Consider the following 22738-nt stretch of genomic DNA (forward strand, 5'->3'; position numbering starts at 1 on the left):
ACAGAGCCAAAGCAAATCATTTACTGTGAGGGTGGTGAGGCACTGACAACAGGTTGCCCAGAGGTGTGGATGCCCCATCCCTGGGAAGTGTTCAAAGTTAGGTTGGATAGGCCATTGAGCAATTTGGTCTAGTGAAAGGTGTCCCTGCTCACAGCAGGGCGCTCGAACTCTACAGGATTTTTAAGGTCCCTTTCAACCCTTAACATTTCATGATTCTATGACTTTGTGTCATTGAATCACGCACGCGGCCCCCAGCGCAGTACCGGTGCCCCCCGCCCAGAACGGCTCCCGCTACCGTCACCCTCAGTCCCCGCTGGCGGCCCTAAATCGTATCGGGGGGTGGAAGCCCACCACGGCCGCTGCCGTTCGCCCCGCGGGGAGCCGGGCGTGGGCTGGCTGCACGGGCCGCTCCAGAGCATAGTTCAGGGGTTGCTGCAGGAGCCGCTCCTGGGGGTGGTGCGATGATCTCCCAGCCCGAGCACAGTGGAAGGGCGGAGCACCCGCTCCACAGCCCGGACGTGACATCCCCGCCCGCCCACGGCGGTACCCACCGGCAGGAAGGCCCGTACCACCTCCTCGGGAGGGGGGGACGGGGACACGGGGACGGAGAGGAGCGAACTGTGAGCGTGGCGAGGGAACCCTGCCCTTCGCCCCAGCCATCTCCATTTGTTTTAGCACCTTTCCCATGCCTGCCGGGGACAGCGGGGAAGGCTCTGGCGCACTCGCTATTCCTCTCTTCTTCCTCCTTCCCTGAGGCAGCAATGGCGGAGGCCTCTGGCGGAGCAGGCGCTGCTTGTTGATGTCCAAACGGCGCGACGGCCCCTGGCCAATGAGAGCGCGGTATTATCGCGCCCAGCCAATCGGAGGCGCCGCCGCTGCCGGACTGGGGCGGGGCCAGGAGGGCGCCGGGAAGTGCCGCGGGCGGGGATTCCGAGGAGCGCCGGGAAGTGCCGCGGGCGGGGATTCCGAGGAGCGCCGGGAAGTGCCGGGCCGTGCCCGCCCCGTGTGGAAACGGGGGTTACCCCGTTTATCTACCTAAAAGAGGCGAGCGGGGGCCATAGCCCGGATCCGTCTGGGCACCGGTACGGGCTTGGCGGGAGGGCTCGTGGGGCAGAAGCGGGCACCAGCACGAGCAGTGCCCTAAAAGTTCACGTGTTGCGAGTTTCTGCTTGTGAAGGAACGATTCGTATTTCACAATTCCATTGAAAGAGTTATTAATTAAGTTGTGTTAGTGAAGTTATTAATTCAGTGATGCCCAGCTTTAAAAATAAAAGTGTACCGGTGAGGAACAAGCTACCTCTGTACAAGTCAAGAATACAGCTTTGCACCTTGTGCAGTCTAAGGTATGATAGAGCTGTGTGTTCTCTGCCATGGATCTCTTTTTTTTTCCTTCCTGGTAGTGTTTTGCGTGCCTTTATAGTCCGACTGAAGTGTTGAAAGTGAGGAGGTGACCGTGCAGTCTGCTCTGGTTCTTGCAGGGGGACTGAAGCGATGCAGCCGCGATGACACTTCAGGAGCTGGTGGCTCGGGCAGCCAGCCTGCACTCGTACAGAGCAGCAGTTTGGTTTGATGAATGCACTGGGAAACCTCCAGCCTTCTACACCTACGCCACGGTGGTCGAGCTTGCCGTAGAACTGACAGCTTTCCTTCAGAAGCACTGTGACCACCAAGGCAAATGTGAAATAGGCCTTTACTGCTATCCAGGAATAAACCTGCCATCTTGGATCTTAGGGTAATGGTTTGAATGCTTGCACTCTGTTGGTTTTCTAAGGGTCATCTCTGTTAAAGCAAAATTTACAGTTTGTTTAGATTTTTAATAACAACAAAAAATATAGTAATAGCATAGTAATGCAGTCAGGGTGCTGGGTCTTGCGTCGTTTAGGGAAAAAGATGGCAATGTTACGATTTTTTGAAAAGACATTGCTAAAATATTTCTGAATCTTAAGTTCTAAAGTTGTAAACTCTCTGTAACTGCATGCTTTCATTAAAAGTGATTTAGCATGTTTATAGGAATACAGAAAAATTAATGACTAGTATCTTTGTTCTGCTTGTTTTAAACTGGAAGTGATCTGACAGAAACATCTATTGAGAAAAGAACTGTGCAGGTTTTTTTAATGTGTTGTCTTGCTGGCAAAGAGATGCTCTGAATGCCAATTCCGTGTTTTAAGCTAAATGAATATACATTTAATGTTCCATTACAAATATTGCAGAAAGAAGTAATGAGCAGTGTAACACTAAAGCGATATTGATTAACTAATGGCTAGGAAGTTGAAATGCATGTGATCACAACACTCATGTTAATCCAGCAATTTTTAAAATCCTGCTCCTGTTGATGAGTTCTAATGTTTGGATCTTTTATATAGGTATCTTTTGTATTTCTGGCATTTATGATGTATTAGACAATCACAGGATCACAAGCATATTTTTTTCAGGTGATGAATACAGCAGTAGTTGTGCTTCCTGGGGCATGGACTGTGTCGGGATTTTCCTATAGTCACACCACATGTAAAATACACAATGGCACAGGAAGAGGTACCACAGTGGAGTATGAGGATTTCAGTGGAGTGAGCAAGCACTGTAATCATAAACCTCCCACAAGCACTGAGGAACTTTCTCACTGGTCAGGAAATGCTTTTGCCCCAGTGCAGCAATGGAGCAGGTTGCTCTGAAATGTTGTGCAGGCACCATCCCTGGAGGTGTTCAAAACCTGACTGGACAAAGACCTGGACAACCTGGTCTGGTATCATAGCTGGCTCTGCCTGAGCAGGAGGTCGAACTCAGCGTACTGAGGTCCCTTGCAGCCTGATTTGTCCTGTATCCCATTACATGCTTACTGACACAAGCGGCTCTAGGAGCGTGCAGGATGCTGCTGTTCGCATGTCTCCATTCAGGACCTTGGCGTTACTGCAGTGGCAAACCACTTGCACAGAGAGGAAGTATAATAAATTGCACGTACAGTACAGAACCCAAGAGCAGAGCAAATGTGAGGTTTTTTGGTGACCCTTCATACTTTAGTCGCCACTTATTCGCTTTGATTTTCGGGGCGGTAGCGAATTCCAGCGCTTGTGGTTATCCGGGAGCGCCGCTAGAGGGGGCAGTGAGCGGGAGCGCGGGGCAGGGAGCCCCTCCGCCTGCCGTGTAGGAAAGACATCCCAGTGAGTGCTTAGATTTTCTTACGCTGCATTCTTTAGACTCGTGGAAAAGTGTTTTCAGCGTGCAGGCCTTTGGTACTTTTTAGAATACGTTCGTACATGTTGTATGTGGGTAAATGGAAAGCTTATGTTTCTGTTCTAGTCAGTAGCAGGTTTTAAAATGTGACAGTGTTGATGTCAGTGATACCTTTTGTCGTCGCCGACTTGCTTGGCCAAAAATATTGAATGTTTTCATCTAGCTTTAATCTTTTGCCTTGCAGTAAAAAAACAAAAGGCAACACTGATTTTCATCCTACTTGGTTACCAACAAGATCTTTAAAAGTCATGACTACATTTTCTAGCTCAGGCAACTATAAAAGTCTAAAAGAAATTCTAGAAAAATCTAGGAGGATTTTCTTATGGTTTTTTTTAATTGTTTAAAACATTTGTGTTTTATTAGAATCCTTCAAGTTCCAGCTGCCTATTCACCTATTGATCCAGATGCACCACCAGCCATATCCACTTACTTCATGAAGAAAAGCAATCTTCAATATATTCTTGTTGAGAATGACAAAACAAATGTAAGTGTTCGTGGTTCTACAGGAAGCATTAAAGAGCAGTTTAAACATGTAGATATGCAGATTGAATTCTGTTTTAATAAGCTTGGATGGAGTGCTTTTGTTTTTTCATGGCAAAGGGTTGTCCTTCTTATTCAGAAAAGAACATCTTTAAAATCAGAAGTACAAAATGCTTCTTCCCTCTTCAAAAAGAAAGTGCCATCTTTCCTGTTACACTGTTGTTCAGGCAGCCTTGTTGGTCACTAACAGTGGAAGACTTTTCCAGACTTGTTTCTTTATATGTCAAGGTTGAGAGCTGGAAATCTGCAATAATTAAAATAAGCTCCTGCATTTAATACTTTGGTTTATCTTTGTCTAACTCCTCTCAAATCTTACACCCTCACTCATTGCAAAGGGAGTAGACAAGTTATAATTCAGATTCCTTGGTCTTCTGCAGCGTTCTTTTGTATATTTCTTTCTTTTTTAATTTGCTCAGATAACTGTTTATTTCATATTCATGAAGTCTGTGTTCACTCAATTTATAGAAATACATGAGCTTGTAACTGTCTGATGTGTGTCCTCCAAAAGTGGAGGTATAAAAAAATCACAGCTTGTTTGTATGAAATGCTGTTTCCTATTTCATTGCACACAGTAGAACAACAACAGTGCCTCCTGACTTCCACTGTCTGAGTTGTTCATTTTCTCTTGCAGAAATTCCGGATGTCCCATCCTGGCTGTTTTTACCACAATTCCTCCGCCATAGAACATATTGGTTTAACTCTCTTCCAAATGAGCTCAAGCAACACTGATTTAAGTTCACAAGCAGACAATATGAGAAGTAAATGTGAACCTTTCAAAGCTGTGGATAACTCACAGCCAGGATATACCATTTGCCCAGATCAAACCAAAGTAAAAACATCAGAAGGAGGATACATGGATGCTGGCCAGAAACACGCTTTAGCATATGTCCTGCATACATCAGGAACTACAGGGATCCCCAAAATAGTCAGAGTGCCTCATAAATGTATAGTGCCAAATATTCAGCATCTTAAGTAAGTGTGGTTTTCAGTTTTCCTTTCAAATGCTTTTACAAATTTGATGTTTTAAGGATTTTTTTTTAATACTTCAGAGGAGTGTAAGTAGGGTTTTTGCTGACACAGCTAGGCTTCTTCCTCCTTATCTGCCTTTGTGGTTTTTTGCTTTTATTTCCAAGCAGAATCATAAAACTTTTTTTTCTCTATCAGTATTATATGGTGCTTTGCCTTCATTTTTGAGGGCTGTGCTTCAAATAGTACGCTGTTGCTCTAAGTTTTGTATCGTCGTCTGGCTTGTGGCTTAAAAGAAATAGACAACAAAATGAATCATTTGTTCACAGTTATATTTACTGTGTTCTGTAGTTTTTAAGTCTTCATTCCTTTTTAGGCTATGCAGGTTTCTTTCTGTTTCATTTCATATAAAAACAAATCTATTATGGAAAATAAAATCTTTTTTCTTCCTTTTTTTTTCTTTTCCTTTGTTTTTTTTTTCTTTATCCTTTTTTTTTAATGAGCATCTGTTAGTTGAAATATGCCTTTCAGTGAACTCTGTTGGTGTGTAATATGGCGGGTATCTTCATAAAACACATCATTAGTGAAATCAGCAGTTACAGTCCAGGAGCTCTTGCTCAAATTACCTGTCTACATACTCGGAGCCCTTAAGATCTGAGCTTTGCTAATGCACATTTCTTTCATGCTTTCATTCTTCTAGTTTGGAAGGCTTTTTTGACCGCATGCATCAGATTTGTAATTCCTAGCTTTCCTATTTTAGATCCATTTTTGAGATCACACAGGATGATGTGCTATTCCTGGCTTCTCCTCTCACATTTGACCCATCTGTGGTTGAACTGTTCATCGCTCTGACAAGTGGAGCCTCTATTCTTGTCGTACCAAACACTGTGAAAATGATGCCTGTGGAGCTCTCTGCTGCTCTGTTTCACCACCACCATGTGACAGTGTTGCAGGTAGGCAAAACCTAAGTGTCTCCAGTGTCTTGCTTCTCACTTTTGCTAAGGTGTACTGCTTTTTCATCAGCCTAGATGCTAATGTTAATAGGACCAGGAGTGTTCTTGCTCAAAGGCAATAGCTATCCTTTTTGTTGTAGAGTGCTAGCTGTCTAAAAAATTACCATTTGATCAAAACCTCAAACATTTTGTGATAGAAAACACTGAGCTAAATACTATTTTAAGAAACCTTTACTTATTAAGAATTAAATTAAGTATTCTGTTAATTAAACTTTTTGTTGTGAAGAATCTGGTAATAGAGTAAACTGTTACAGACATTTAAAGCACTTTTTAATGGGCTTGATCTTGGAGCCTTTAGTCATAAACTACTTTTAATGGTGGTTTTTATGCTAAAAGTACAACTAAACCAGTGCTATATATATGGTGGTAAACCGTTTGTCATTTTTACAATAACGAGAACAAGGTAACAATTGATTTCAGAGCAGTACTTACTGTTTTCATGTCACCTGGTGAGGCTTCATGCATCTCTTATGTCTTAAGTAGGTCATCTTCTGTATGATGTCAATTTTAATAGTTTTAAAGTTTGCAAAATTTACTTGAATTACTTATTCAGTGTGGCTGAATAAGCCTAGCCTGTGCCTGTAGTCCTGTCCTGTTCCTCTTGTCCTGTCAGTTGTTACCTGGGAGAAGAGACCGAGCCCCACCTATCTACACCCTCCTTTCAGGCAGTTGTAGAGAGCACTAAGGTCACCCCTGAGCCCCTCCTTTTCTCCAGGCTAAACACCCCCCGCTCCCTCAGCTGCTCCTTGTAGGATTTGTTCCAGACCCTGTTCCATTTCCTGGTTTTTTTGGTAAGAATGGTGTTAGTTGAGATCGTAGGGTGTAAATTTAAGATTAGTGAGTAGCTGGCTGAAGATTCCACAGCAGAAAAAAATCCATTAGTTACAAATCTTTTGTAGCTATTCTCTGCTCTTACTTTGATTTTTGAAGATTGCTATAAATGGTGTACATTATCCTATGACATACAAGTTTCATGATCAGTTTAGCGCAGTTGTTTTTAGAAAAAAACGTCTCAGATATTTCTCTCTATTAGCAAGATTTTTTAAGTATGTGCTTTAAGACTTTTATGTTAAGCAGTAATAGAGAAGGGCAAAATTTTGTGAATGAAGGTTTTTGAGATGCCTTTCTAAGAAAAGTTTGATTTGGTTTGTTTGGTTTTTTTTTTTTGATCACTGCCCTAATCAGTGAAGGAAGGGCTTCTTAGCCAAATAATTGACAAAAATGTTCTCCTTACAGCTTAACTGATGGATGAGTAATTTTATGATGCTTCTTAAATAATAGAAAGGCATTAACTCCCACCTTAACTTTTTTGAGAAGACTTGAAAAATCTAAAAAGTGATTATGAGGGAGGGAAGAGTGTAAATGTTTCCCGTCTTTTTTGGTTGGTTGGGTTTTTTTGTTGTTGTTGTTGCTGCTGTAACTCACTAAAATTAAAATTATCAGTTGAAAGAAGATGGTCTTCATCTATTACTAGAGAAAAAGAGTCTGGTAAGAAATCATCCCATTAATTTTCCAGTCCTCTTACTAGAAAAGTAGGCAAGAATGAGAGCGAAATGTGTCTGGTAAAACGACTTAAGAGTTTTTTCCTTTCAGTGAAAGGACTCTATGTCACCAATAGTTTTATATAAATAGTTGTTTAAGGAAACTGATTTGGGTTTGGGGGATTTGAGTTTCATATCTTTTCCCCGTGCTTATTTTAGTGTGATGTGAAAGCTTTGAGAAATTCTAATTCTTGTAAACTGTTCTATTTACACAAATCAAGGACAACCCAGAAACTGACATCCTAGGAATTTTTAGTGTTATGTAAGGTCTTTAAATGTTCTATATTCAGGTTAATCAGATGCATAGGTTATATTTTTGCTGTAACATTTTGGAATTAAGGGAAAAAAGGTTCAAACAATAACATGAAGAGAATACTGTGTTGCTTTTTGTTTCCAGGTAATTAACATAAGAACTAATGTGCATACACTTGAGGTAATAGCTGAGACAAAAGGGAATCCGTAACACATCTGAGTAAAGAAGCCATGCAGAAGAACATAGGTTGGTGCTGACAGTACTCATTAAAGGCCTTACATAAGCAACAAAATCTCACAAAACACCAGTGTGATGGTTGATGCCATCTATTATACATAGATGTTTTAAAGTACATCCATAAGGCAGCTATGCAGTAGATATGATAAAGCAGGAAGAGAGGTACACATATAGTGACAAAATGTAACAGGTCTTTCTCTTTTCTTTTAAAAATATGTATCTTTCAGGCAACACCAACACTTCTCAGGAGGTTTGGAGCTCACATTATTAAATCAAGAGTGTTGTCTGCAAATACATCACTTCGTGTCTTAGCCCTTGGTGGTGAAGCATTTCCCGTACTGAGTCTTTTGAAAAGTTGGAAGCACGAGGAGAACAAAACAAGTATTTTTAATCTCTATGGTATTACTGAAGTGTCAAGCTGGGCCACTTGCTACAAGATTCCTGAGGAGGTTTTTAGTGCTGATTTTAGGTAGGAAAATTCACTGTTCTCAATGGCTTGGCATGTGAATGATGAAAATCACCAGAAATAGAACCTCAGTCTCCTGTTACCAGGACTACTGAGTCCTCATGAGTGTTTACACTGGTAGAACTTGTTACATTTGGGTTTTATGTAGAAATAGACTAATCCATTATTTCATGAACCAGTACAGCCACTCCTCCCCCCTATTTTAGTAGTGTCAATGACAGAAATGTGTCCACGGTGGCTCACCCAGGGTTTCACAGTAATTTTACTTAAGCTTCAAGAAGGACTTCCTTTTCATCATTTATCACTCTGTCATTTTTCACTCAGTTTCTGACTTATTCCTTTGTTTGGCCTTTTTTTTCCCATATTATTTTATAGAGTCATGAAAGGTACTTCCAGTTATCTCAGTGTTTCGTTTGCTCTCTGAAATGTGTAATTACTCCATGGCATAATAATTATACATGCAATTTGAGTTAAATGCGTCCTACAAAATGGGATGGTTTGCGCAAATGATGTGATATATTAACCTGATGCTTAAACCTTTGAAGACTAAAAATGGTGGATTGTCATGAAGTATTATTAAATTCTCATGTAAAACTAATTTTCTCTGAGTTCAAACATGAAGTGTAATACTTTAAAATAGAAATTAAACTGGAATCCATGCCAACGTTATTTTAAATTGCTTTAAGTTTTAGGTTTTGCTTTACTGAGGAAAATACATGATTCTATACTCCCACTCAGAAATAGCTTCTATATTCAATAAATGAGGTCCTGCAACTGCTTGAAGAGGCTGGAGAATGAAGGGAAAGGAAGGAGTTGGTCAGTAGTTCAAGAGAAGTCTATAAATAGATACACGACATTGAAATGATAGTTTCTTGTATTTCAGTCTTTTCTGAAATGAACGTTTTCTAAATCTTTTTCTGAACTTCTCTTAACTGTACTTACTAAAATAGAGTAAGAGCTCAAATTAGGGAAAAACGAGTTAGAAAGCAGTTGCACATGTTTAAATTGGTTGACTTGATGGATGTTTTAATTGGGGAGACTTAAAAGTTAACTGAAATGCTTGGGGTTCTCTCAGGGTATTTCAGGGTCCATTCAGGCCTTATTTTCTATCATTCTGTGGGCTTTTTCTGGTATATATTAATGACACCCATGAACACTGATAAGGTTTTTAATTTTTAAGAAATTGATACGTTTTTAAAGAAGCAGCATTTGTAGAAAGAAGTCCCAGGCATCTACTTTTGGTCTAATACCAGTCCTTTAAAAAACTACAGGCTACCTGGTTTCTGGGACAGTTGTTTTGTGTTCAGAAGGGAAAGACTTCCAATTTTTCTCTCTAATATATTTAGAATGGATTTTCCTATACCTTTGGGATCACTGCTCCTTGGAACAAAACTTGAGGTCAGAGATGCCAATGGATCTGCAGTTCTTGAAGGCGAGGGACAAATATTTATAGGTTGTTTTATATTTCTAATTCTTCTAAGATACTGTTCTTAATTGTCTGAGTTTTAATAATATATTGATTATTTTACTTGATATTTGCCTGTGATATACAGATTAATATAGCATTTTAAGTTCTGATTGGGCCAGGAACCTTCTGATGGTATTTTAGGTTGTTGGAATGATGAACAGGAAATTACCATCATTTTATCTGCAGACTGTGCCTTCATTATATTGACTTCTTTCTCCTTTCATTTTGACATTCTCAGCTGAAGTAATTTCTGTGTATTAACTGAATTAACTGCATAGCCAGAATTGTACATTGCAGAAGTTTGGACATTGATAATAATCTTTCAATATTTCTTATAATGCTCGATAAAGTTTAAGAAAAGTTGATAAAACACTCTTTATGATTTTCATTTACGGATAGCCATTAAATATATATGACCACAATCTTTTTTTGTGTAGGTGGCGAAGAACGAATCTGCTTTCTTGATGATGAAGTAACTGTGCCACTGGGTACCATGAGAGAAACAGGGGATTATGTTAGAGTGAAGAATGCAAAGTTGTTCTTCTTGGGTCGAAAAGACAATCAGATTAAACGTCACGGCAAACGTTTTAATATTGAATGTCTGCATCAGGTAAGTGCTCACATCAACAGAGTAGACTATGCCACTACAAAAAGGCAGGTATAAGGAACACATTGTTATCATCAGAAATGGGTATTTGCTTGTTTTCAGCTGACTTTTAGGAGTCTAAAGGAATTTGGGGGTGTATTATAAAAAATCCAGTCATGTAATTTAGGGAGGAGTTTTTTCTGAGTTCTTGGGAATCTGTTTTATTGTATGGTTTCTTCCAGGAGAATTGAGAACTGTATAAACATCTGAAAAGTACTGAGTATAGTGATTGTTCTACAAGATTGAGTGTCAGACTCCTGGATTGTATCTCATTCATGGCATTTTGGCAAATAATACATATATCTCTGAGTTCATTTTTATGTGAAGTACAAGGTTCAGCTACAAGAGAGGATATTTCATAGGATGTTATGTAGGAATGTGAGAAAAGTACAGTTTTTAAAAGCATGCACTTTAATCATTGTTTTTTCCATCTTTTACTCTATTGAAGATTTGCATTTCAAAGCTAGACTAATATTTTTTAATTACAGGCTGCTGAAGCTCTTTGTCAGGTAGAGGCTTGTGCAGTTACCTGGTATCAACAGGAAAAACTTATCCTGTTTGTTTTACCCAAAGATGATTTTGAAGAAAGAGAAGCACTTAAAGAACTCCAGAAGCATCTACCAGCTTATGCAGTCCCTGATGAGATTGTAGTGATTAAAGCTTTGCCTTTAACATCACATGGTAAATGAAGCCATTAAGTACCCTTGCCACTTGTTTTAGTGGTATCTATTGCTTTTTAAAATTATTTTTTCTTACTGACCAAAATGCAGTATCTGATTCATGCTTTTAGAACATGTACATTAGATAACTAATGCCTAGTAGGAAATAATGGCCATGTATTATGTTTTCTTCGTGATGTTTCATTTGAGAGTCAAAGAGTAGTGGAAAAATCAATTTAGTTTTAACACTGCAGATTTCTTTCCTCAGTTGTTCCTGTTGCAATCTGCAACAGAACCCTTACTTCAGCTGAGGAAAAAACAGGCCTTGAAGGTGGTATTATGTGGGAGGGTAAATTTTCAAAACCCTTACTGGGTTTCATGTAGTTGATCAACTGTGTAAAAAAATGCAGATACAGTAGAGCATGAGTAAGAAAGTACATACAAGAATATAGTGACTAGTTTTGAAACTGCAAGTTTTGAAAGTGTTACTACTAAAAGAGCAATGAAAAAAAATTGTCCTTTATTTTCTACAAAGGCAAAGTTGATACATCTGAACTGAACAAGATTTACCAGAACCATCTAAACTCCAGAAGGCGTGACAGTAAGCTGAGTGACGCAGAGGAATTGTGGGAAAGATTGCAGTATTTATGGAAGGTAGTATTTTGAGCTGCCTTTTTATCTTTGCAAGTGGATCATTATACATGTCTCAGGAATTAAACAGTTTTAAGAAGTATGACTAATGCAACCAGAACATTCTAGCTGCCTATAGATTTAAGCAGTACAGCTCTTTTCTGTTCAGTTAATACTTAAATATAGTTGCTCTGCAGTGGCCGAGAGGGAGTCATTTATATTTCTCTATCAGATAAAACCAAAGGCTATGAGGTATAAGCAATTAGCATAGAAAGAATGTAATCTGTCAGTAGCTTTTTGAATGCTGCTTCTCATGCCAAAAGAAGGTATCACTAAAGAAAACAAGGAACTGGGACATGGAAACTTTCTAAAAAAATAGCTGCTGTGTTAGTAGAGTTCCCTATTTCTCAAGGTAATTATAAACTGAAGATTCCTTTTTTTAAATAGATGGCACAGTTGCACAACTGTCTCTTGGACTGCCTGTTCATATTGTTTCTAAATTTCTGTGCTAGAGACTTGTTTTCCAAGGTATTCAAATATGATGCCAAACAGTATTACTTTGTTTTTCCAAGGTGGACTTAGAAGTTTCACCTGAAAGTGGGATTAGCTGTGGCTTAGGACTTGAGCAAGTAAATGTAGTAAATTTATTTGTCTGTGCCAGTAATTTTTGCATTGATGACTATGAAATGATAACCCAAGGGATTGGATGTGACCTAGACCCATTATGGACAACAGAAGGTGGCTTCCAAAACCAAAGGATTTGGACTTTGCACCCAGGCTTAATAAGCAGGGAGTGCAGTGAGAGGCGACACAGTTATTGCTGTTTGTTTAGTAACAATGCCAAATGCAAAATCTTTCATGAACTGAAGTGCTTATAATTTCAAAAGTAGGTCGGTAAGTAGATGGCTTAAATAATTCAGAAGTAAAAAAGAACAGTTTATATAAGTTTTATTAATAAAACACCTAAACTGATTTTCTTAAAAGGCATCTATGTTTTATCTGCAAAGCTGTCCTTAATAAATGGTATTGAAAATGGCCAATCAATATATATCACAATTCCCTTTAATTCCTTAGGCTGCAGGATTGGAATTGAGCAAGACATTTTGTAGGACAGAACTAATATCTCCCTGTTTCCTTGTTCCTCCTAATTCTTGATATATCAGTCCCTCTGTTGGCACTAACGTGTTTCAATGATTTTTTGTAGAGCAGTGAATTTTCTCAGTTGTTGATTTTTAGCAGGACTTCTCGTTGTTCAGGTGGATTCTACTTATAATAGATAGATACTCTACCCCCGCTTGAGGTTTTATATGTGTGACATGGTATAACACCTGTGGTATCTCTCTCCTTCTTTTTTTCTCTAGTCTGTCCTCGGTCTTCCAGGTGATTCCACTGGAATTTCTAAAGATGCAGTATTTCTGTACAGTGGTGGAGACTCCCTAAAGGCGCTACGATTTTATGATGAAATTGAGATGTTAGTAGGCAAAGCTGTGCCTGGACTCCTTGAAGTTATTCTCAGCCACTCAGTTGAAGAGGTTTACAGACATATTCTTAAAATGGTGTTTCCAGATGAAGAACAGTTAATGAATCCTGGCAATGTTGTGAAAAGAAAATTAAGAGGGAGCAGTGGAGAGGAATTCCATGGAAAATACATTAAACTGACATCTGAAAGAGGTCTTGAGATTGCTTCAGAATTAATGCCATTTATTGCACTGAGCAGAGGAAATCATTTTTTCCCTATGAATTTCACCAAGTCTTCTATGCAGCCCAAAAATACAGTACAGGTAGGAGTGGAACCACTACAGCAGCCATGCTTTCTGCATTCCAAGACTCCAAGTGTAATGAAAAGCCATGTGCAAGGGTCTGAACTGGAGAATAGAATTTTAACAGTTGAAAACAAGGCAAATAAAAATGACTGTTCCTCTGTTCAGCAAATCCACGCCGAATGTTGTCATTTGCCAGTGACAGAGTTGGCATTGTGCGTGAGGTGGAAGTCAAACACAAGAAAATGCGTTGATGCATCACCACTGGTTATAATACCAGCTAAAGAAAAAGTATCTGCATGTGTATATGTTGGCTCTCACTCCCATGCAATGCAGGCAATTGATCTGGATTTGGGAGAAATAAAATGGGAGAAGACCCTTGGAGATCGTATTGAATCTTCTGCCTGTGTATCCAAGTGTGGAAATTTCATTGTTGTTGGTACGTCTTTTGTTTCACCCTTCATTTTAAATTCTTTTTTCTTCTAAATACAAGATGAATGATAGAGAATCATATTTCTTATCTCTGGTTGTCCCCCATCCATCAACTTCCATATCTGCCTCAGAACTCATTTATTGTAAAATAGAAACAGAAGGAAGAAGTAATTTAAGTTTCATGATAACGAGTGATGGAGCTTATCTAACATATACTCTTGCGGTTAATTATATCCCAACTTATTAATAAGGAATAATCAATGGCTACAGTTTCTTTTTTAGTGGTAGATTAAGGTGTGGCATTTAAACTGGTGGTTTTTGGGGTTTTTTTTAAAGTATGGAAAGGTGATACAATCTTAAAATGTCTTTGAAAATGGATTGTTAGAAATCAGTACATGGTACTTCATACTATTTTTCACAGTTTAATTATCTCATTTGACTCTTCTTTTTGGAAATGTGAAGAATATGTTGGGATAATTTTTTGGTTTTGTTGTATCCATTGTCAGTGGAGTTGCCATTGTTCATCTTAGTGTCATCTTTTTAGCTAATACATCTAAATCACTGATTAGCACAGATGTCCAAGTTGTGAGGATTTTTAATGCAAGTCTAATGTTGCCATCTTTTTGTTTGTATTTTAATTGCTATTTACTCTTGATAATAAAGTTGAATATTTCATTAACATGAAGGAGTTTCTATGATGACAGTTTGGTTTTCATTAGAAAACTTACAGACTTTATTCTTTTAACACCTTTGTTCTCAGAAACAAAAACTAGACAAAGAGGTAATTTAAAACATTTGTATTCTCCCTTTTCAGCAACTTGCTATGTCTTCTAATATTGTTACTGAGAAATTTGATAGAAAGACAGTGAAATAAGTATATTCTAAATGTAACCTAGAAAAAACACACAGAACAATCATCTTTGAATGTATCAGCAAAACCTTTGAGCTAAAAACACCGGAGGAGCTTTGGAAAATATTTTGAAACTCTACCTTATGAATAATCTTATTTCTTTCCAGCAGTGATGCAACTAACAGCATAAATCACACCATAAATGCAAATAATCATTATTCTTTTTTCCCCTGTTGTGTTTTATTCCACATAGGTTGTTATGATGGCTTAGTGTATGTGCTTCAAAGTAGTGATGGAGAAATACACTGGACTTTTGTCACAGGAGACACTGTGAAAAGCTCTGCAGTTGTAGACCCTGCCAGTGGACTGGTCTACGTTGGATCACATGACCAACATGTGTATGCTTTGGATATTTATGTAAGAAGACTGACTAACTTTTACATATAGAACAATAAATATCCAGTTTATAGTACACCAGAGGAAGTTCCACTGGTGTTAGTATTCTTAGGAGTCCACAATCACACTTCTGAAAGTTAGGCCTGCTGTAAGTAAGGTTAGGATTATGTGGCAGTAAATAGTTTCAGTGGTGTTCTCAGTTGTGGTTCTTGTCTTATTAGTCCTGGTTGAAACCAAATTTTCTTAGTTACTAAATTCTCCATGGGTGTTTAAGAATAGGGTGCCTAGCTGGAAATAGAACTGTGGTTTTCTGGTGGGGAAAGAATCTTACATTATAAATGAGAAGATGGAGGGAGATGAAAAATAAAAGGGGCAGATACTGCCTTTTGATTAGCTGAATTTAGTTTATTTGTTGGAAGAGAAGGCCAATGGCACGTGTTGCTGTCATAGCATGTAGATTGTCTTCACTTCTTAACTAGTATTTGCTGAGTAAACACTGTATTTGATAATGTTTGACATTCAAAGGGCTTTGTAAACATGATGAGCTCTAACTCCAATTGAAATATTGTTTATTATTTACAGAAAAGGGTGTGTATATGGAAGTTACATTGCGAAGGTGGAGCTGTGTTTTCATCTCCTTGTCTAAGTTCTTTTCCACATCACCTCTATGTTGCTACACTAGGAGGACTGTTCTTGGCTGTTAACCCAGTATGTACCTTTGCTTATGTGCCTTTCATCCTGATCTCAAGTTTAAATGAAACCAAATGTATTTCTGAAGTTAAGATCACTATTCTGATGAAAGGGAAGATGATCATATGTTACCATTAAATATTTTCTATGTGGGGGCATTATAATTATATGCAAGGTTACCATAATAGTGCTCGTACTTCAGAAATCTATCTGGTGATAGGGAGAACTGAAGTGACTTGCTTAAATTCACATGCTGACTGTAGGTAAAGTTGCAATCAGTTTCTTGTCAGTCCCATATCAGTACAACCAGTGAGCGAGAGCAAGTCTGTACATTTATTTCCTGCCCGCTCCTCCTTTGACAGTAGGATTGGAAAAAAACCTACAGAAATCAGAACAGAATGGAGAAAGAAGCCCCTTCATTCCTCCTACTGTTTCCCTCCCCATATTTAAGAGCTGTCCTTTTAATCTCAGAGTGCAGTTCTGTTCTTTGCACTGGGGAAATGGCATTCTTGATAGATGTGGAGCAGTTTCATTGTTTTCTGAGGCATTGTTGGCTTACAGCTGGTCCTGCTTGATAAAAGGAACGGGGACTTGAAGAAGCTATTAATGTTTTTGTACTCAACAGCACAGAGCATCAATCCTAATCACCTTTACCTTCCACCCACTACAAATGTCCTCAGTAATAGCCAATCTACCATTAGGAAACCAGTGTGTGTGGTTTTGCAGCTAGAGTGGGCTGTGCTTAAGAAAAGATATTTTTTTATTCTGTAATCCAGAGTAACAGGTAGTTGAGAAACCCACCTACAAGTGAGTCTGCACATTCCTATTTTTATTAATAATCCTAATTCCTGGGGAACGTGCAGGACACACTAGGAATGCATTGTGACAGTCATAGTGAATTGCCACATGTCCTAGAGTAACAATATAACTTGATTCCAAGGTATCTCTACTTCATTGGTCCTTGTCACATACTGAGGTGCTGGGAATGAAATAAAAAGCTGAATCTGGCATTTATTAGAACTACTGCTACACTATTAATACACTAGTAATTATCATTATTACTTTGCCTAGGGGGAGGAAGAAAGGGTGAAAAATGGGTATTGACTATCCTGTGTAAAACACTATACAGTTGTTGGAATAAGATTTGAAGAGTACTTTTGCTTCTGGTATGCATTCTGGATGGGAGAAAGCTACTTTTTGATTACATTTTTGTTTTCTGTGGGTTTTGTTGTTGTTGTTTTGGTTTGGGGGTTTGGGGTTTTTTTCCACACTATATAATGGCTGGGTGAGGCAGTGATGGAAGGGTTGTTTTGTGCTATTTCTTATAGTTGTGTTAAGCATCAGGTATTCCATGCTGCCACTTACAGGTGACGGGGAGTAAGATTTGGAAAAACAGCCTTGGAAAACCACTCTTCTCCTCTCCTCACTGCAATGAGAACTACGTCTGTGTTGGGTGTGTGGATGGAAACTTATATTGTTACACTCATTCTGGAGAAAAGGTGAAAGAAAGTGTTTTAGGTTTTTTATGTCTGTCACAAAACCCTGAATAAGATACTTTATTATGACTGTTTTCTGTGGCTCAATGATTGACATATACCTTTTTGTGAACCAAATAGAAATGTCTGTTGTTAGACAGAGGAGAAAGTAGAAAAACTGTTTGCCTAGGGTAGTCCATGCAGTTCATGGCAAAATCACAGACTCAAGTTACCTGATGCGGTAAGAGGATTTCTAGTTCAGACCTTATACCCAAAGTAAATTGTCAAGTGTAGTGCCAGCAAATGACATGGTTTCATTTGGAGTTTTTCAAACAGGTTTAAGCTATCTCTTCTGTAAGATGGTTTAGAATGTTTATGCATTCTTAGAATGTTTATGCATTTATCAAAAAACTGCCAAATCATAATTCCGGTAAAATATGTGTCAGCCTTCACATTGAATTAAATGAGAGTATTTTTTCAGTTCTTTGGAGATAAATGTAGTTTGTATTTGGTGTTAAAACAACTGATGCTGTTTGTTGGCCTGAGATGCAGTATACATGGCAATTCCTAAGCCTTTTCTGATTATAAAATACATGTTAGCCCATGCCCTGCTCGCTGCTTGCAGCAGTGTTGCAGAACCGATACTCCCTTGAGGAGGAATCTGTGCATTGTTAGCATAAGCAGAGGAAATCTGTATTACAAAAGGAATATCTGCCTTTCTGCCAAAGAATGGCATATTAACGGGATTCTTGATGTTCATTGATAATTGTACAACAGCCCAAGAATATTCTTTTCCCAAACTGGCCATTTTTATATGGGCCTCACAGAAGGTAGTAACTCTTCCCTCTTCCACATCTATTTTATGAGACTTTTATTGCTTGCTCTCTGTGTAAAACCTAACTTACAATTTGACGAGGATTTACCAGCCCTCACTAGTACACAAAATCGAGTACATTTGAAATGAAATGCTTTCCTATCAACAACGAGCCTATTAAAAAATTATAGTTGCTGTAAAACTGATAATGTGAAAAACCTTTCATAATGAGTGGTTATGTTCTTTCTGTAGGTTTGGCAGTTTTCCACTAATGGGCCAGTGTTTTCATCCCCGTGCCTCTCAAGTTTAACTAAGCAAGAAATATTTTTTGGCTCTCACGACTGCTTTATCTACTGCTGTAACATGGAGGGTAATTTACTGTGGAAATTTGAAGCCACTTCAAGTGTATATGGAACACCATTCATTTTCCAAAGTGATGACTTAAATAACAAAATTCTCTTGGCTGCAGTATCTACAGATGGCAAAGTGTGGATCCTGAATGCCAAGAGCGGAACAGCAGAAGGAGTATATAAGCTTCCAGGAGAGGTTTTCTCTTCACCTGTAGTATGGGGAACAAAGCTTCTTGTTGGCTGTAGAAATGATTATGTTTATTGTCTAGATCTGTATATAACAGGAAAAAATAACAGCTAGGATGTTAGGCTGCTTTATGTTTATTGTTTACATTTGTGAACTAGGAGCTCACAGGTGCTCTCTACCCCTCTGCCTGTTTTGCTGCAGGCAGGATTTTGCATGAGGCAGTGTCCACAGTTGGCTGTTGTGATGGAGGGAGGATGGCTGCTCAGCACCTTGCCAGAGAGGGGACAAAGTGTGTAAGGTGCCATATTCCACAGCTTGGATCGTGGGCTTGCCTCTGAGGAAGGAGTGTTTTGCTTCCTCTGAGTCCATCTTCACCTGTGCCTGGCTCTTCCTTGCATCACACTAATGTTTGTGTGTCTGTCAAGATTTCTGTGCCAAGGCAAGCTAACCCAAGTCCTTTTTCGAATCTAACTTTTAACTTGATTTCTGGAGACATAGCCTGAATTTCATATACCAGGAAGAAGCAAACTGTTTACTATAGTTTGTACAAACAGAATATTCATCTTTCATGGACTTAGGCCCTCCAAGGCTTAATTCAATCTAGCATATACTTAGACTCCATTGAAGCCAGTAGGAGTTGCCTCTTGTATTCTAAAGTGGAAATAACACTAAAATATTTATTAAATTTCAATGACAGGTATGGTATGAGTTCCAAGATGAAGTGTGCACTGCTCAAATCAACCACTGTCAAATAATTTTTTAAGATACTTGAAGGAATGCTGTTTACATTGTCTTCACACGAACTATTAATAAAAGGTTGTGTAAATTGGGTTTTGTGTTCTTTAGCACCTTAGAAGTAAGTACCAGGGGTCTTAGTAATGCAAATCAAGTACTTGCAGTGGCAAAAGTACACTTCACTGAGAGCATTCCCTGACTAAGAGTCTTGTAAAACAAATATAGTAGAAACTCTTATCTTACTTTCTCTCATGAACCATCTGCTTTGAATCCTATGGAGTACATAGTACATTTGTAGCACTGTGAAAATTCTATTTGTAAGGCAAACCTGAACTACATGTTTAGCAAAATGAGACACAGAGGACATATATCAATGATTAGATAATTTTGACCAGGTTATAGTTTAATAAGAATTAAAATGACAGTATAATAAACAATTGCACTTTAAAACATTTGAAAAAATTAAAAAAGTACACAACAAATACCCCACAATTATACATGTTGTTGTTTTTATACATTACTATATGAACATATAGGTTAATCATATATAACCTTGTCAAAAGAAATGGTATTTTGTGTTTGTATAAGTTACAAAAAATTGAGACAATATACTACATAGTGGTTTATTCAGTTCTTAAAACATTTTTCCTGTTTTAAACTGGGTAGTAATGTTTTAGATTTATTTTTACAGATTTCCAGTACTTTATCAGAAATGGCTGCAACAAAGCTAAAGCAAAGTAACACTTCACTTCATTGGTATTTAGTGCAAATCTTTGTTAATTTAACATGAAATGTCACTGTTGAACGTGTACACTTTAGAAATGTTTCCATCAAGTACTGTACATAATACAGTTTCCATTGTTACACTAGATACCTTTATGGTTGAAAAAAAACTCTGCTTTGAAGCTTTAGCTTAGGACCATATCCTTAATGAAAGTTCTATTCTATGTGCTATAAATGGATTGAATTGGAAAATTGCATCCTTATGTCATGCACAATAGCACCTAATTTTGCTATGCTTTTCAAAATACCAGTGTCTTTCATCCTGATTTACTTCACCTTCTCTGTTTTTCTACCTGGCTCCCCCTCCCAAGAAATAATTGTAAAGATGGATTTCAGGCAGTTTAGTTATTACAGATCCATACTTCAGGCAAACAAACTTGGAAAAAATGTAAATTTGACTGTAAGATGCACTAATTCCTGCTGCTAGCAGATTGAAAGTAATTACAGGGCCAATTCTATCTTCAGATATTGAAGGCATTAAGTTGGGGGTTTTTCCCAAGCAGTATTGTCTTATTTCTGCTTAAAACATATTAATTACTTATATTCATGGTAAAAAAAGTTACTTTAGAGATTCTGGTCTTAAATATGAAACTGAGCAAAACTAATGGCTTAAGACAAGAAAGCCCATCTTGCTGCTGCACATGTACTCAATCTAACATCCATTTTGTTTGTGCTACTGTAACCATGATACTGAGCCCCTGTTTTCTGTTTGATGGGAAAGGCTGTACTTGACAATGACTTTTGCTGAAACTCCTTTTGGTTCTGGGAACAGGGTATGCAACAGCTTTCATTCTGTTTCCTGTGTAGTTTAAAATGCTGTTTCTCATGCTGCTTACAGCAGTTTGGCTAAAACACTTCCATGAAGCTTATGTTGTATCATTCTAGAATGATGTAATTTCTTTTCATGAAAATGTCTCCCTTTATGATGTTGTAGGCTTAAAGGTTCCTTTGAGCCTTATGGTTGTAAGAAGGAGACTTTGAAATTTTTTTAAAGTCTTGCTTGTAAAACAAACTCAGTTGATTTATTTAATAGGTTGACATTTTAAAATGCAGACCTAGTGATTTCTGTGGGATGTGGAGGATAGTGACGTTTTTATTACGTTTATGGACTTTATCCTTTTTTTGTAAGAGGGAGGGGTTGGACATTTCTGTTTTAGTTATGCGAAGTAATAAAGTGTTCAATTGCCACAGCAGATACCTGAGATGGGTAAGTAAACTTCTGAAGTGTTCTGGCTATACTGGTCAAAGTACAGGAAGTTATCTGAACTACCTGAAATTACACATGGAGTAAAATCGGGAAGAATACAGAGTTAAAACTCCTAAAACTCTCACTGACTTAGCTTTCAGTTCTCAGTTAACTTCAGTTCTGCCAGTCCTACTCCTGTGGGAACTTACTGAGACAAATTCTACAGCTGCATTCACACAGGTTTAATTCCAGTTTAAGTCCAGTCAACTGCTTTAAAGTTGTAATCCACAGTCACTGTCTCTATGCAGCATAAATATGGCCAAGCACAAACAGTTATGCACTTAGATGGCTAGAAGAAACAGTGAATCCCTGACTTAATAATATTTGTTTAAAAAATGGTGGCTTTTTAAGTAGGATTAATTGTTTTCTTCCTAGAAGTGAGGGTATATAGATGTAGTGTATTAATCCTATGATGAAAGAAATTACCTCAGCATTTGGATGGTACCATCTATCTACTTATCATTTGCATGTGGAACGGTGTATCCTGAAGCTCTTCCTTAGGGAAAAAGCTTTCAAATAGCAGGCAGAACTGGCAGTTCATACAGTTCAATATGTTTAAATAAATTATGACTTAAGAGAAGGAAACATGCATCTTGCTTCAATTTCAACAATGAAGTTCTGAAAAAATTTCTGAGATCTCAGACATAGAGATCTAGAATTCCAGAACCGAATACCAACAGAATTTAAGAAGCTTCTGAACCCTTATTCTCTTCTGGCCCTTATGATACCTGCTAAAATTTACATCCAGTATCTGAGCACTCTTAAGTTTTTGAGAGAGTCTGGCTGTGAGATGTTTGCCATGACCTCCTTTAGCTATTTGTCAAAGCAATGGAATATATGACTTGAGTAGACTTTACAGTGAGCTAGAGCAAAATGGTAATCAGTTCCGTTTTCAGTCCTTCCTATACATGCATTTTCAGTTTTGTCATGTGTAAAAAGCAGAATAAATAAAGCAATTTATAGTCAGCAATGGAGATGTAACTTTACAGTTTACTTTATGATCTGTGGACAGTCACTCCAGGCTTTTGCTTTCCTCTTGGCTAACGCGAGCCAGGCTGGTTCTGTTGACACTGGGTTAGCATCAGGCGTAGAGAATCTCTTGGCCACCTCCTTTGTCACTGGGGTTGATGGAACAGAATCTGAAATTTCCACTTTTTTTATGGGATAGGGAGAGGGAAAAAAAACCCCAACATTAGTTGAATCCTGTGCTTTGTTGCAGGACTCTAGAGATTACACTTTTATATGAAGATATTCTGATCTAACACTAGATATTTATTGCCAACACTTTCAGTTAAATCTTACTGTATTTGCAAAATAATCAAATTAGGAGGAGCTGAGTTTCCTTTTTCAGAGGTGACTCCACGTGATCTAAC

At 38.3% G+C, this 22738-nt stretch overlaps 2 protein-coding genes across 10 annotated transcripts in view; one reads left to right on the forward strand and one right to left on the reverse strand.

The window, feature by feature from the left end:
• Positions 1-13: 13 nt before the first annotated feature.
• Positions 14-19432, forward strand: AASDH (aminoadipate-semialdehyde dehydrogenase). Of its 5 annotated transcripts, none has more exons than XM_042053800.1 (15): positions 14-1082; positions 1479-1732; positions 3592-3712; positions 4400-4740; positions 5495-5687; positions 8006-8247; positions 9591-9697; positions 10150-10322; positions 10847-11039; positions 11553-11671; positions 13009-13846; positions 14943-15106; positions 15668-15793; positions 17143-17274; positions 18317-19432. In XM_042053800.1, the coding sequence occupies exons 2-15, from the start codon at positions 1503-1505 to the stop codon at positions 18713-18715; spliced, it is 3378 nt and encodes a 1125-aa protein (XP_041909734.1). In that variant the 5' UTR covers positions 14-1082; positions 1479-1502; the 3' UTR covers positions 18716-19432. The 5 variants fall into 5 exon arrangements, with proteins under 5 accessions (XP_041909734.1, XP_041909735.1, XP_041909736.1 ...); XM_042053801.1 differs by having other exon boundaries at positions 14-1044; XM_042053802.1 differs by lacking the exon at positions 14-1082 and adding an exon at positions 1093-1343.
• Positions 19433-19718: 286 nt separating this feature from the next.
• Positions 19719-22738, reverse strand: part of CRACD (capping protein inhibiting regulator of actin dynamics) — a 108552-nt gene continuing 105532 nt past the window's right edge. For all 5 annotated transcript variants that reach the window (XM_042053798.1, XM_042053797.1, XM_042053796.1 and 2 more), the window contains one exon: positions 19719-22516. In XM_042053798.1, the coding sequence (XP_041909732.1) occupies positions 22356-22516 (161 nt within the window). In that variant the 3' untranslated portion in view covers positions 19719-22355. The remainder of the gene's footprint in view (positions 22517-22738) is intronic.

This window comes from Corvus kubaryi, unplaced genomic scaffold, assembly GCF_017639235.1.
Source record: "Corvus kubaryi isolate FWS band 111438036 unplaced genomic scaffold, C.kubaryi_AGA036_p1.0 split1-131, whole genome shotgun sequence".
Lineage (NCBI taxonomy): Eukaryota > Metazoa > Chordata > Aves > Passeriformes > Corvidae > Corvus > Corvus kubaryi.